The sequence below is a fragment of the Antechinus flavipes genome, chromosome 5, assembly GCF_016432865.1.
Source record: "Antechinus flavipes isolate AdamAnt ecotype Samford, QLD, Australia chromosome 5, AdamAnt_v2, whole genome shotgun sequence".
Taxonomy (NCBI): domain Eukaryota; kingdom Metazoa; phylum Chordata; class Mammalia; order Dasyuromorphia; family Dasyuridae; genus Antechinus; species Antechinus flavipes.
The window spans coordinates 61,147,524-61,164,206 of NC_067402.1; the positions used below are offsets into that span (position 1 = coordinate 61,147,524).

General features: G+C 36.2%; 1 protein-coding gene across 1 annotated transcript in view; it reads right to left on the bottom strand.

Annotated features, from left to right (window-relative positions):
• Nucleotides 1-5,878: 5,878 nt before the first annotated feature.
• The window catches only part of PRTFDC1 (phosphoribosyl transferase domain containing 1), a 94,797-nt gene continuing 83,992 nt past the window's right edge, over nucleotides 5,879-16,683 (bottom strand). The window contains exons 5-9 of the mRNA XM_052001337.1: nucleotides 14,990-15,007; nucleotides 12,419-12,501; nucleotides 11,861-11,907; nucleotides 8,980-9,056; nucleotides 5,879-7,234 (exon numbers count right to left, since the gene is read on the bottom strand). Coding sequence (XP_051857297.1) covers nucleotides 7,187-7,234; nucleotides 8,980-9,056; nucleotides 11,861-11,907; nucleotides 12,419-12,501; nucleotides 14,990-15,007 — 273 coding nt within the window. The 3' untranslated portion in view covers nucleotides 5,879-7,186. The remainder of the gene's footprint in view (nucleotides 7,235-8,979; nucleotides 9,057-11,860; nucleotides 11,908-12,418; nucleotides 12,502-14,989; nucleotides 15,008-16,683) is intronic.

Below are 16,683 nucleotides of genomic sequence, written 5' to 3' on the forward strand. Positions count from 1 at the left end.
CATTACTCTTTGTTAGAACTATTCTAATCTTCAGAGAGTCTACTTCTGGGGTAAGTTTTAAGATTTGTCATAAGCTATTTATTCTCTTGTTTTCTTTCCTTCCTAGCATTTAACTCTACGTTTTATGTCTCTTGCTTAAATTATTCTAGCTTCTTTAATAGTCCCGCTGCATCATCTTTTTTTGATGCTTTAATTGAACTCCTTATGGTGTTACTCCTTTCTCAGTTTACCTCTTAAGCTTCTCTCTATCAATAGTATTTCTTCCTTGTGTCTGGATACATATATCTCCACCTGCTATTTGTGGATTGGGAGTCAATTGTTTCCTCCTGTATTGCTAGTTGGAATGGGCTGGCCCTGCTTTACCTTGGAAGAGATGGCTAAGTTTATATATAGGAATTTCTTGATTTTAGATCAATCTCTTAATGACTCAACTTAGCTTTTGACCTTAATCCCTTTTCTATCACTTTTTTCTTGAACAGAAGTTTGATTCCATTCCTTACAGTGACTCTGATGGACCCCACCATATATTATCAATTGTGTGAATCTCCTGAAAGATCTCAGGTGCTTCCTTTCACCAAATATGGGTTGCTACAACTGTCTTCTTCTGTGGTGTGAATGAAAGCTTTCTGGGTAATAGGTTAGGCATAGGCTGCTTAGGTCAGAACTGACCCAGCCAGAATTTTGATCAAGCTACCGAGCTTGGTTGCCTAGACTCTGGTCTAGTCTGATTTTTTGTTGATTCTAGGTTGCTGTGTCTTCCATCTTACTCAAGCTTGTGTACACTTAGAGTCTCTGTAGATATCTGGACATCTTTTCATGTAGTCCTTGACTTGATGGAGAAGTTTATGGGGTTTTCTCTTAGGTTTTCTTTATCATTGTTTCTTTTGGTGAATTTTGATTTTTCCTGGAGTCTTATGGGGGAATCTACCTTCTTCTAGGTTTTGCCAAGCTATATTAACTGGAAATCAGGATGATCAGTTTATTTAGGTGAATTAAATTACTGAATGATTACTGTAGAAACTTAGTGATATTAAGTGCTACAGTGAATATAGGCAGTTAGGTGTAGGTACATTGGATAAAATGCTTTTCTGGGAGTCACAAAGACCTGACTTCAAATCATGTTCCTGTACTTCCTAGCTTTGTGAGTTTGGGCAAATCACAATTTCTGTCTGCCTCAGTTCTTCCTCTATAAAATAGGAATAAAAATTAGCATCACCTTCATAGATTCATTGTGAATTTCAGATGAGATAACCTATGTTAAGTACTTCATAACTTTAAAATGCCATGTAAATGCTAGTTATCATAATCACAAGTCCTCAAAGGTGGGTAGAATTTTGATGAGTAGAGATTCAGAGTTATATAAAGAGATCACTGCAAGGTTGTGTGTGTGTTTGTATGTGTAGAAGGTTCAGTAAGAATAAGGACATGGAGACAGAAAAGTACACCTAGAATATGCAAAATAGTGGACTTGATAGATTTAGAGACAGTTTGAAGCTATATGGCAAGCTGAAAGGATGTCTTTGGAGGAGCACTATAGGGCTCTGTCCTTGGTCCTGTGGCCAAAAATTTTTCTTAATGACTTGGAAGGAGAATTACTTGTCAAATTCTCAGATAACCCAAAACTGGGAAAGGGAGCTGTGTTAACAAGGGATAACAGAAGCAGATAAAAAAAAATTAGCTAGAACAATGGATCAAATTTCTTCAGCTGAAATATAATAAAGATAGATGTTTGATGACTTGGATTTATAATATAGGATAGGAGAAGAGCAGCTGTTCATGTGAAAGGGATCTACAGGCAAGATCATTTAAGCTGCATTAATAGAAAGAGAAAAATAGAAGTTATATCTCTTCTTTGCTCATGTCAGATTATATCTAGAGTATTGTGCTCAGTTCTACGCATCATGTTTTAGGAAAGGTATTGTTAAACTGGAATACCATTGTAGTAAGTTAAACAAATTTAACTCATCCTTCATAAATCAACTAAATGATTAAACATCATTTAAATCATCAAATAATTTAACATCATCCTTTAGGATGATGAGAAAACTCTAAGTCATACCACACTTGCATTAGGTGAATGAACTGGTCATTCTTAGCTTGGAAAAGAGAACACTTACTGGGAACTTGGTAGCTGTCTTCACATATCTGAAAGATTGTTATATGAAAGAAGGATTAGCATTATTCTGCTTGGCCCTGGAGGACAGAACTAGAAATGGAGGAAGTTAGAAAGGCAGATATTTGCTTGATGTAACTGTCCAATAGTGAAATATTTTGCCCCAGGAGACAGTGAGCTCCCTATCACTAGAGTTCTTCAAGAGAAGGCTGGATGAATACTTCTCACAGAATTGTACTCAGTTATAAGCAGACTAGGTACCTTATCAATCAAATAACATCTAATATTCTTTTTTTAAAGATCCAGGATTTTACTCTTTTCCTTAAAAAAATGAAAAAGAACCCTATTCTTATTAGCTCCTTAGCTTTGGACAACCCAATTTAACACTTCAGTTCTTCCATTCAAAAAAATTCCTCTATCTGCATCTTCTACTAGAATTCATCTTGATAGAATATTCTAAACACAACGTTTGCTTAACCACTTAAGCATAATAGTATATACGTAATTAAATAGGTATGTGCATACTTTGTATAGTTTCACTACTTCATAATCAGCTCGTTAATGAGATGTGCAGAAACTTATTATAAAATGGTGATTATACACCAACCACACACTATTTTTATGACCCCAGGGTTCAAAAACACTTCATGAGATTCAGGTAATTAAGATGAAAAACAATTCCTATTTTTGCCAACATTACCCAGATAATTGAAGGGAGAGTGTGATTTAGAGTTTGAAATTCAGGGACTGGCTACTTAATTGGGCTATTTTTAGAAAGAACATTTCATAGGAAGTAGTATTTAGGCTAATAGGTGGAAAACAGCTCTGTCACTCTGGAAATATATAGACTATCTCACAGGTAAACCTGGTTGATATCTGGCAGAGTCCAATCTCTAAAGGACATGTTTTCAGTGTCTTAGAGACCATATCCAATAAAAGTAATTCTTGCTTTGTAGACAGACTGTATCAGTCAGATTTTGATGATTTGTAATTCTGTGTCAGAGGACAACATGTGGTCCATCCTATCATATCATTTGAATGAGTAGTTAATGGTTTAGATAAATCTCCTAGAAGCACTTTACAGGTAATAGACCCAATCTTCTCAGTTTATAGATGGCAAACTGGGGGTGATAGACATGAAGTTACTCATCCAGTGTCACATAAACCATAAGTAGCTGAGCCAGAATTCTATTACAAGTCATGTAACTCTTAAGCTTTTCCCGCCAGTGAAAGAATCATTTCGGTTTTATCCAACTTGTCATGACCCCGTCTAGGATTTTCTTGGCAGAGATACTGCAGTGGTTTGCCATTTCTTTTCTAATTCAGTTTACAGATGACAGCATGGAAGTAAACAAGGTGAAGTGACTTTCCTAGAGTCACATAGTAAGTGTTTGAGATCACATTTGAATTCAGGTCCTTCTGACTACAAGGCTGGTCCTCTATCCACAGTACTACCATGCTGCCCAATGGAAGAATATGCTATATCGTAATAATGGTCATTGAATTTTGATAATTTCCAAATGTTGGACATTTCCATTGACCTTGAAATGCTTATCATCAACATTATTTTTTGCCAATGTGAATTGAAAAATTGTACTGTAAATCAAACTATTTAGCTTTTTGTTTATTTATTCATTCATCTATTTAATGACTTTTCTCTCTCTATTTCCTCTATCAGAGCTGGCCTTAGAGCCAGAAAAACTTGGGGTCATGCTCTGCTTTTGATCCATATTGGCCATGTGACTCCAAAAATGTCACTAAACTCTCAGTGTTTTAGGCAAATGGAGTTAAACTCAAATAGAAATGGTGCATAGTAATCCTCAGGGGCAGTGGATTGTGACTTAGAAAACCTCATTAATTTTTTTTTTGTTTTATTGCAGACAGCTAGGCGGCACTATGATGCACAGAACACTGAGGCTGGAGTCAGGGAGACTCATCTTCCTGAGTTCAAATCCAGCCTCAGACACTCACAAGCTGGCTGACCCTGGACAAATCACTTCATCCAGTCTGCCTCAGTTTCCTCATCTGTCAAATGAGCTGGAGAAGGAAATGACAAATCCCTCCAGTATCTTCGCCAAGAAAGCCCCCTGTGGGATCACACAGAGTCCAACACAGCATGTGTTAAATCCTGAGTGGGGAAATAAAATCCACAAAGCCAGTCCCTGCCCTAAAGAGCTTGAAAAGAATTAAAAAGGGGCGAGTCTACCTCAGGGGAGGCTGGACAATGCCTAGGGCTCTACGCACTATGGCACCACCTAGCAGCCCTGATTACCCAGCACTTGTCACAAACAGCCCTGGAACTCAGGTCTTTCTCATTTTAGGACTGGTCCACTATCTGCCAGGAAAGGGAAATAAGCATTTAAACAGTATCTACTAAGCACTAGGATTGGTCCTTACAAAAATCCTTCAGGGTAGGTGTTATTACTGTTCCCATTTTGCAGATGAGGAAACTGAGTCAGAATAGGTGACCTGTCCAGAGTCACAGAGTCAGAAAGTATCTGAGTCTGGATTAAAATTCAGGTCTTCCCAGGCTCAGCTCTCTATCTTCTGTACCACCTGGCTGCTTCCCAGGAGTTTGTCAGACTCCTGATGAAGACTTAAAAGGAATAGCTGAATTTGTATAATTTACCCCCCCCCCATATATTATATATGTGTAACTATGTCCCAGAATTTTGTCAGACTACCGATAGACTTTAAGGAATGGCTGAATTTGTATAATTACATATATGTGTATTTAGTTACATATATGTATGTAACATGTACATTATATATGTGTAAATAAAAATATAAATGTGTAAATAAAAAATAAATGTATAAATAAAATACTTTACTTTTTGCCCATGTTTATAACTACAAGCCAAAATGCTCAACATATTTTGTCAAACTGCCTAAAACTTTAAAATTCTAATTAAACTCCAGACCCCTTGATTTTATTAATATTGAATAATATAAAAGTACTTTATAAAAATAAAGTCTTTGTAATGCATACTGTATGGATGTGTCCATGAATAAAAGCAATAGTTATAAAAAGGAAATGTGCTTCTATGTCCTCTTGTGGCAGCTGATGAAGAGGCATCATTACAGATAATTACACTTATTCTATTTATTTTGACACAGCTGTCTCATTTTACACCTACTACTGATATTCCATGAAATTGGCCAAATGAGCTCGGTCACCATCAATCCACAACTGAGACACAAATACTTCTGGAGTGCAGGATGGGGAGGAATTCCCATTGCTGATTTCTCCCCCTGGGATCCTTGGGTGTGGTTTGTTTTCTTCTGTGACTGGAACAAGCATACACAGGGGAAAAAAAAATCTTCTTTTACAACCTAAATTCCATGTTTTTATAAACAAACTTAAGCAGCAGGGAGGTCCAGGAAGGAGGAGAATGTATTCTGCAGTAAAGCTTTGCTTAGGTTATTGCATACACTGGAACATGTCCAGGTTGAAAAATAAAATAAAATAAAAATAAAGCCATAGACTGGATATATGCTGAAATATATATGTCACTGGCTCAAGCATATATTTTGTTAAAAGACTGGAAATGTATATATACACATATAAAACATTTATATATTATATAAAATATATTATTGTGTATTATATTTATATGAAAAAAATAAATGTGATATAAATATAATAAATATATAAAATATAAAGTCTAGAATATATTTGCTTAATATAAAATATATGTGTATATATAGAGATGTATATATTTTATATGAAAACAACACAGAAATGGAAAAATCATAAACAGTTAAGAAATTTAACAAGTTTTCTTATTCTTTATTAGTTTAAAAGAAGCTGGAGCTTAACAATAATATGCCCCATAGGGTTCTGAACAAAGCAAAGGCTACTCAGTTATTTGTGCTGAGACAGCTTCTTTCAGGAAGTGAAGGAGAGCAGGGTAAGACCTATTGGCACTCCAAAGCTTATTTTCCATTAAACTCCCTTGTAAATTAGGAAAAGATCTTGTAAAAATGGCGAAGTTGTGAAGTCAGTTCCCCTTTGTGATCCCTTGCTTGTTGTACCGTTTGCACAAGAGAATTTCTTTTATTCTTGTATTCACATTTATGACAGTGTATGTGTTGGGGGGTGGAGGTGGGGGAGGAACCAGAGAAACACCCTCGGACATAAAAGAGAGGAAAATTGAAAGTAGCATTGGAATAATTTCAACATAAGCACAGACTTCTACTTGATTAGCTCCAAGCATGGGAATATATATGTGAAAGGAGCTGTCCTCCCTATTCCAGATCTAGTCATTTGCTCAGGGACCACTCAAATCAAGGGACATAGCTTAAAAATGAAAGCCTTCCCGGCATTGTGTTTTTTTCTAATTAAAATTCAGTGTATTAAACACAGTTGAGCACGTCTGTGCATACTCAACATGTCACAGTCACGTCCTGGAAGCTCAAATCAAGAGTACCATGTAAAGGCTCATTTCATAGTGTCATTAAGATTCAGCATACCCTGAGGTTCTGAAAGGTTTTGACAAAGCAAATGATAATGGGCTGTCAGAAATGTGCAAACACATAAATATATATTAAACTGCCTTCCCCCCTCCCTTCCTTTTGGGCACAGGAACATGTGTGCATCTCAGTTGTGTGGGCTCAGATCTCAGACAAAACGATTCAGCTCTCAGTTTGTGACCAAAAGGAAAAAAAAGTCAAGTAATTATTAGGCAAAAAATAACATAAACCAAAAATAAACCATTGAGGAATGAGAAGGGGGATGGGGAATTTCAGGGAAAAGTAGTGAGCACAAAGGACTCTCCAGACCAAAAAATGTGTAGCATGGGAGTATGAAGGTAGCATGAGTCACCAGGTGGAGTGTTTGATTTGGAACAAATTAAGAAAAAGGCAAGCTGTGTATTTCATGATGAAGATGTCACGAGCCCTGAAAAGAATGCTTTCAGATGAAACCACTTTTTTAATGTCCTAATCCATGAAGATGCCTGCAGAGCCGACTTTCACAAACATACAAACTGGCTTCTTGATTGTAGTCAAAAGCAAAGATAATTAGGGAATTGAGGAAATTCACAAATTTTCAGGTAGTGAGAACGTACTTCTTTAGACTCGATATTTCCCTTTGCCTTGTTCACTGATCACGCATATATGCTGAAATAACAGGATTTTAAGATAAATTAGGCACACAGTCAATAGAGAAGCACAGTCAAACTTCTTCCATAAATAACAGAGGCGGGAAACTTATAATCAATATTTCTCATTTAAAAAAAAAATATGTGCAAAATCTGCACATATGAACCACTCAATTGCCAAATGACAAATGTTTTCTGCTCTTCCAGCTTTGATTTCTGGTTGATCCTGATCTCTGACAGCAGAATACTGAAAGGTCCTGGTGGAGATGGAATGTATCACTCTGTGACATTTATGACATCTACTCTTCCTGAAATCCCACCTGACAGGAAATAATGATGTTGAGTGTAGCATGGACTCTTGTCCAACCCTTCTCATATGGAGAGCATGTGCCTCAAGGGTAGGAGGGAAATACCATGTTATGGCCATCATTGACATGAGCTGAAGAAACTTGGTTATTAGGATAAATCAGGGGGCAGTGGATATGACTAGAAGTTAAGAGAGAAAATACACCAATCCCTAGTTTACCTCAAGGTGGCTATTTGCTAGCTGTCAAACAAAGATAATAATGATTTCTGTATACCTACACTTCTAGTATTTTTTTCTAGGTCTATGATTTTTATTAATATAATGAATATAACATTATATTATCTTTAAATAACATTAATAGGATAACAATAATATTATTATATAATATATTGCATGGAATAACAATATAATGATAATCTATTAAAATATAACATAATTAGTATAGGGAATATCAAGTAAGAGAAATCCCTCTACCAATGTAAACCAACATCCTCTCTAAAACATACAGATTTAGTTATATGGGGCACTGAAAGGATGTGATTTGTTTGCTAAATCACTCAGCCAATATGTAAGTCTTCCTGACACAGATCAGTTTTCCATTAATGATGCCATATTGCTTTTCATTAATTAAATAAAATATCTGACAAGTTTTTAAAGCTTTTTAGGGAAAAAAGGAGCTAGTCAATTCATATTTATTAAATACCTAGTTTTTGTCAGATACACTTTTAGGCAAGGGGGAATATAATGACAAAAATATATTTGTTGAATTTTAAATCATTAAAAAAAATCTGGGCCTGTGATTTCATTGGTATGGGGAAATTTCCAGTGTGGAAATTATGTTTACTGATACATTTTAATAATTCCCCTGCAACTTTATAGTCTTGGAGACAGTATGGTGACATGGAAAATGTGCTGAATTCAGAGTTGAAAAAACTTGGGTTCACAATTCTGCCTCCAATAATTACTAATGGAATGTTCACAGGCAAATCACTTAACTTGTAAACTTTAGTTTCTTCAACTACAAAATAGTGAAAATAATAGCATCTGCTTCCCAAAAATGGGCCAAATGAAATTATGTATGTAAAGTACTTTGAAAATCTAAGGCACTATATAGTAGAACAAATATCATCATCATCAATTTTATTATTGTTACAATTTCATTTTTGTTTTTTCTAATCTCTAGTGTCTAGTACAGTGTATGACAAAAAGCAGATATTTAACAAAAATATTTGTTGAATTATTATTGTTGTTGTTGTTTCTTGAGGGCTTATCCATATGACTTACCCATAGTTAAAAGTTAATATATGGCAAAATAGCACTTGAACACAAATTTCTCTGGCTCTAAGGCTGACCACTAGTACCTCTCATATTTGTAATACTTTTCAAAACATTTCGGTTAAATGGAACTGAATCTAAACATTTTCAGTAGGTTAGGAAATGAGCAATAAAAGACTTACATTGAGATCTCTGAAGTATTCATTGTAGTCTAAGGCATAGCCCACCACAAATAAATCTGGAATCTCAAATCCAGTATCTTAGTAGGGAAAAAAATATAGGTAAGTACAAATCTATGAACTAAGGGGACTTTGTGAATTCATTCTGTGTCCATTTATTCGTTTGGCCAGAAGCAAGCTAGTGAAGTGATAAGGAATACACAAGCCTGGATGCAGTTCAGTAGGAACTTAGGTGACATGGTATATTTTGCAAACAAAATCATATTGAAAAGTTTCTCTTAACAGATTCAAGAAGGAGCCAAACACCTTTGTGAATACAAGCTGAATGTGAATTTTCTCATTGAACGTGAAAAAAGCAAGTATGATCAAATTAAATAATCTCAGTGCGAATTTCTGATGAGTTCCACAAATGGCAGCTATTATTCTTGGAAAACTGCAGGCATCAAGAAAAGGCTGGAATGCAGGAACTGTGAGATAATCCTATCACTGTACTTGGACAGATTAAGGGGAGAGCCACCCAGGTGGGGGAAAGAGCTGCAAAACAACTCTGATGGAGCAAGGTCAAAGGAAATGGGAGGATTCAGCCTGAAGAAGAGAGTTCTGAGCATGGGGTTCATAAGGGTCTGCAAGTAAGCAAGAAGTTAATAGGCAGGACAGTAATTAGTGCATTATCTCTCCAAAGGGCAGAATGAGAGGAAACTAGCTTCAACTGCAGCAGGAGAGATTTTAGGTAAAGAATAGGAAGAATTTCCTGACAGGGAAGGCTATTAGACACCAGATTGGGTCACTCCAGTCTGGGTTGCAGAATCTCCTTCTGAGAAGGTCAAATGTCCATAGTCTTGCCTGAAAATGAATTTCCATGGCCTCCGTCATTCCTACTGACCCTAATAAGCATGCAACTCTGCACTGCAACCTAGGAGAAGGAATACTTAAGGATAAATGTGACCAATCTTACAGGTCTGAGCACATCTGACCACTGCTGGAAACAGTGGCGACTCTCAGTTGGCTGCTTAATGGGATTACAGCAGACAGGGTGCTAGTCTGGGAGTCAGAAAGACCTGAATTCAAATTCTAGCTCAGACACAGAGCTGTGTGACCTTGGGCACGTACCTAAGTCTCAGTTTCCTCATGTACAAAATTGTGATAATAATAGGGCCTCAAGTGCAAAATAAATACTATCAAATGACCTACCAAGAAAAGGCCCAATCCTTAAGCCACTTTGAAGACCATCCACTTTAAGGTGACAATCTAGTAATCCGGCAATCGCAGCTTTTCATTGTGTCATTTTTCCATGTTGCATCCCATACTTCAGCCAAACAAGGCTCTGCATCATTCCACAAGCGTTCTGAGCCCTCCCACATTCATGCCTTAGGTCAAACTGTACCAGCCACATTGAATGCCCTTATCCCTCCTTTCAGCCTGCTGAAACCCTACTCATCCTTCAAGGCTCAGCTCAAAAGTCACCTCTTTCAGGAAGCTTCCACTGATCCACTATCCCCCTCGCCTCCATTTCAGATCTCTCATATTCACTTATTTGTACTTTTATTCATCACAATCTAGTTTATACTATATTATTTATGTTTATAAAAATATATAAATGTTATATTTATATTATATATATTTATATAAGATAAATATATATTTTTATGCTAAATTTATACTAAAAGTACAAGTGTACATACCTTATGTCTCCCATTGATCAGTAAGGTACAAGTCTTATTGATCTTTGTCTCAATCAATTAATCAACAAGCATTTATTAAGCATCACCTGAATGCTAGGTACTGTGATGGATAGCTGGAATAGGGCTCAGCAATCTGTGCAGCTTACTCTTAATCAATGCTTACTGAATTAGAATGCTATGTGATCATACTTTTCAAAAACCCTTGTTATTTTTACTAGCATGTAAATAAGAAAATGTTTTAGTCTTGGAAAAAATTGCTTTTGCTCTAAAGGGAGTTACTTGATGTCACTGGCATGTTCCCCATCCATACCGTACTTCCCTTGCTCTGATGTTTATTCAGCTTGCTGACCAAAACCTCGGCCAAATTATTTCAGGGACTTCACAGCAAGCATAACTTGTGAAAATCAAGTCATGGCCATTTTGCATTATATAACATTCCAGATACCATACAACTGAGGGGAAAAAAGGTCACTTCTGCGGATAATACAATAAATCACTAGACTGTAGGTTTATTTTTTCAGGCTTCTGCTCTGCCTGTAATTTGTGGAAGAATTAAAGTTGCATCTCTTGGATTGCATGTTCTGAGAGCTAAGGCTTGTGAGGATGCTTTTTAGTTTGCTTTTTTTCTTCTCCCTGATTTTATGTAATTAAAAAAAAATTTGGCCAAATGGTCAATCTGGATGAGTTATCTTCCCAAATTTTATCAAAATATAATCAAATAATACTTTACCATACTAATTTTTGAATTGTAATAGTTTCTGAATTTGAAAAAACCTTCCCACATGTACACTTTTCCCCTTATGGGTGATCAGTGGAGACATGTGGGTGGGGCTCTAGTCTGTATTGTTCAAACAGGCAGCATCCCACCATCCCACCTAAATGAGGCTCTTGGAAGGAATGTGCTGTGATAATCATCTGAGTTATTATCACATGACCTCCTTGGAATAAAGTCACACTATAAAACCAAGAATAATGATAAATAACTAAGTTCAACAGCCCCCACAAAGACTGAAGTACACAAACTGGGAATCTGCTGCTGAAAGGATTCCCCATCATCAGGTTGTGAGCACATCCTCCTGCTAAGCAGTTGGAGCCATCACCGGGACTTGTTAGTTCTACCAGTCCTACATTACCTTCTTGGGGAACATGAACAGAGAATATCATCAACTGGTAGTCAAAAGATTCTCCAGAAGAATACTTACAGTCAGGTCGAAAGCCGTCACTTCTCGGGGTTCTTTTCACCAACAAACTACCATTAAAAAGAAGTAACATGTTATTATAAGTAGCTGAAATCACTTCTCTTCAGAGGGCCAGTACTTTCTGAAATCTTTAAGAGGCATTTATTTGCTGCTATTCCATAGCTGAGAACCTACACAATTACCATGGTTTTCTTGGAGTCACTCGATCCTGTTTTCATTCTTTTTAGTGCTTGTAATATGACAACAATCTCTCTGGTGAAGGAAGGGGGTAGGGTATCATTTTTAGGGCTCATCTAAGCTACTTCTAGAAAGGGCCAAAGAGTGAGGGGTGGGTCGAGGAAGGCTCCAGAAGGTACAGAATAAAGCTTCCCTTCCCTCTCCTCATCTTAGCCTAGGAGCCAGGAGGATTAGGTTTTATTATCATTATTATTTTAATGTTATGGCCAATCACAAGTCTTCCTGAGATGAGGATCACGGGTAAAACATCCATATATTGCAAAAGGATCTTGTTTACTTTTTTAAATGAAAAAGAATAGACTTTGGCTGTGAATTTCAACTTACCTCACTACCTTAATCATGTTGGGCTTGTATTTTTCTATTTTGCCAAGCAGAGATTTCATGGTCCTCCCAGTTGCAACAATATCCTTTGTAAAAAAGACATAGATATATTCAACATCAATCTTCCCCAATAACAATGTCCATGATTAAGACTATTATCAAGGGAGGGAGAGGGTGGGGAACTGGCTGGATGGTGTATTTCTAGGCTTTCACTTCTCCTGGGGAGCTGAGAGTTGATGAAGCAACTCTTTGAAGCCTTTGGCTGTTAGCTGGAAGGACTAAATTCAATCTTTGGATATGCATGTGTGGTTTCTCTCTGATTAGAATTGGAGCTGTGAGTTCACTTTCAAGGGCTAAATTTGGCCTGGAGGTTATAGGACACAATACAAGGCACATGAATTTTCATGGACATAGTCTTTACATCTGAATACCCTTAAAATATAAACACCTCCCCCCTTCTTAGTCCCATTTAGGGAGGGATTCTGTGACTAACGAAGAGAAAGATCTGGAAAGCAGCTGGTGACAAGGAGTGAACTGAGAGGTGGGGGTGGAGGGGACACAACTGCACTAGACAAGGCTTCATCACTGATGACTGAACCACAATTACAGCAAAAGAGGCCACAGAAATTTCAAAAAACAAAAATAAAAACCCAAGCTTTTAAACTCAGTTGCTGATTCGTGAAACAAAAGATTTATATCCCAGCAAACGGTTGAATAAATTTCTTGAATGGAGGGATACTTCCTAAGTTCTGCTGAAAAATAGCAGATTAATATACATGTGACAGCTCAATACTTTAGAATATTCTGTCAAAATTCGTTTGAGAAGTATATATGATTAATTGAAAAATTTTGCCTATGTTTATTCTAGACAAAGGTTCTTAGTTGATTTTTGATGTCATGGACTATTTTTGATAGTCAATCTGGTAAAGTCTATGTATCTTTTTGCAGAATAATATTTTAAAATGCATAAAATAAAATACATAGGATAGAATCTTTTTATAAAAACAAAATGGCAAATAAATAAATAAACCCCAAACAAGTTTGCAAATCAGGTTAATAATCCTGCTCTTCCTTTCTGGGTAAGTGTGCAAACTTCCATCACTTGCCTAATAGATAAATGGCTTTTCTGGAACTGTTGAAACTGAGTCTTAAAGGACTGAGGATGTGGTAGAGAAGCCACAAGTGTAAATGTAAGGACTGTTGCTGTTGTTTGTCCGACTATGACATCAGGAAAGTGATGTTTTAACTTGAAACTTGGATTTAAGTGGAGCAGGGCTGTGTAATGTCACTAGCCTCCCCCTCTACTCCAGAGCCATCTGGACCCAGTGGCAAGATACAGATCAGGACGACTGTAGATAGCCTCCTGCCTGTCACTAAGTCTCTGAGATTACACAGACATGTCTTCAACTGTAAAATAGAGATGAACTCACCTACCTCACATTGGGGCAGTTAGATGGCACAGTGGATAGAACACAAGGTCTGAAGTCAGGATGACTCATCTTCCTAAATTCAAATTTGACCTCAAACACTAGCTGTGTGATTCTGGGCCAATAACTTCACCCTGTTTGCCTCAGTTTCCTCATCTGTAAAATGAACTGGAAAAGGAAATGGCAAACCACTCCAATATCCTTGCCAAGCAAACCTCAAATGGGATCACAAGAAGTTTGAAAATGACTGAACAACTTACATAGTGTTATAAAGATCAAATGAGTCAATGGAAATCAAAACCCTTAGGGAAAAAAAAGATAAAGTGACCCATTTGCTATTGGTGTGACCTTAAATATATCACTTAACTTCTTTAGCTCTCAGTTTTCTCATTTATAAAATTAAGGAGTTGGAAGAAATGATCTCTAAAGTACTCTCCAGCTCTAAATCCCATGATTTGAAAGCAAAACATTCTTTTTTTTGGGGGGGAAAAAAACTGTCTTGTCCATAATAATTTTTTCTTCTTTTAAATTAAATTTGATTTTATTTTCAGAGCTGCATTTTCTCCCATTCATTCACATCTTTGTTACAAACACGTGCTGTCAAACAAAACAAATTCCTATTTGAAAATGTCCAAAAAGTCTCAATCTGTATCTGAGTCCATTATCTCTGACACACTAGGTTGATTGCAACACATCATAGCCATTTAATCAATTTTCTGATAAAGGAAACTTGCATTTGTATGACAGTTAATCATTTGCAATGCATTTTCACATTCATTACCTCATTTGGTGCTACAGAGATGCTATTAGGTAGGTAAATTGGGTATTATTTCCCCTGTTAATTGATGAGAAAACTGAGGATAAGTAGGAGTAAGTGATTTATAAAGGCTACTTGGGAAGCGGTGGAACTAGGACTGCCAATCAATAAATAGACTGACTTAAAAATCTAAGTCTTCTTGTTCCCAAGCAAACGTGAGAGATTCTAAGCTATTTAAGGACAGCAATTAGATCTGTATCATCCTGTAACAGCTAGTACACAATGGGAATCCAAAAGCTATTTGGACATGGAGACACTGAGTACTAATTTAAAAACTCACCGTAGCAATCTGCCAACTATCAAAAATTGGATGGGGACAAGCCAGCTTACCTCCACAATGAGTACATTCTGAAAGAGACATGTGACACACAGTTATTCAGAATACAATTTGAAGAGTTACTTAGCATTCTGGTTCTATTTTAAAATCCACAATTTGCTCTACCTCTGTCTCTAAAGCAGAAAAACCTGGTAAGTGAATGGGTCCATGACTCAGTCTACTCATAGCAATGGCCATTCTGGGAGTTCCATGGATTCTTGCCAATATGAATGAATTCATCTGGAATAGGAATATGGTTTTCCCAGGTCCTCAGCAGGAACTTTACTTTCTTTTATTTCCACTGCTTGGTACATAGGTGCTTAATAAATTCCTGTTGACTTAATTGGACTTGATTTGTCATCATATACTCTTTTTTATCTTATTTATTTTACACTTTTTTATTTTTACTTATTTTTTATTTTATTTTTAATATTATATATATTTTACTTATAACTTATTTTTCACCATATACTCTGGATATTAAATAGATTTATATAATCTCAGAGTTAGAAGGGACCTCAAAGATGACCTAGTCACCGTCTCCAATTTGCACTGAACACCATGACCAGTCACCATTTATCCTCCAGTGTCCAGCTTCTTAAACTGCAGTTTGTGACCACATATGGGGTTTATAACTGAGTGTAGGAGTTGTAAAATTATGACTTATTAGCAGTAAATGTTTGATTTGTATACCTATTTTATATATCTATATATAGCACTGGACCTGGAGTAAGGAAAATTTGAATTTAAATCCAGCTTCAAATACTTATTGTGTAGTCTTAGGAAAGATCACTTAACCTGTCTGCCTCAGTTTCCTCAATTGTAAAAGGCAATAATAATAGCACCTGCCTCCAGGGTTGTGAGGATCAAACGATTCCACATTATAAGAACTATATAAATATTATCAACTAGTAATAACCATAATTGTCATCATTCAGCTCACATCTTTCCAGTTTGCTTACAACTTCAACAAGAAATCTGTCAAATGTCTTGCTAAATTCAGTTAAACTTTGCCTATGGCATCCCTCTTAGCTGCCAATCTGATAATCCTGTCAAAAAGGAAAATGAGGTTAGGCTGGCATGACACTTCAGCAAACATATATTTAGTTAAGCATGTATTTGATGAAGTCATGCTAGCTCCTTTTGATCACCACTTCTTTTTTGAAGTCTCATAAGCCATCCCTTTAATAATATGCTTGAAAGCAGGGGTTCTTAATCTTTTCTGTAGTATCCTGGACCCTGAAACTTAGGAGGCCCTTCTTAGAATACTAGTATATTGCATAGCTGCATAAAATAAAATACAGAGGATTACAAAGGAAAGTGATTACATTGAGATATAAATAATTAATTTTTTTTTTTTAAACCAAGGGCTTGGGATCCCTTGTTCTATAGTTTTTAACCAAAAATCAAAATTAAGTCCACAGAACATTCTAGACTTTTCTTTATTTTTTTTAAATGAATAATATTCGACTAAATCCAATATCATGGCACCTCTCTCACTCTGGCTTAAAAAAAAAGATATATTTTGTTTTTATATTTCCTATATTTTCCATAGTTAACTCTTATGAAATAAAAAAAATAAAAAAGAGAAAAACTAAACAACACATTGAAAATATCTGATGAGTGCAGTCTTCCACTTCTGTCAAGAAGCAAGGGAAATGACTTTCTCTGTCTTTTATGGGGCCAGACATGGTCAATATAATTTTAA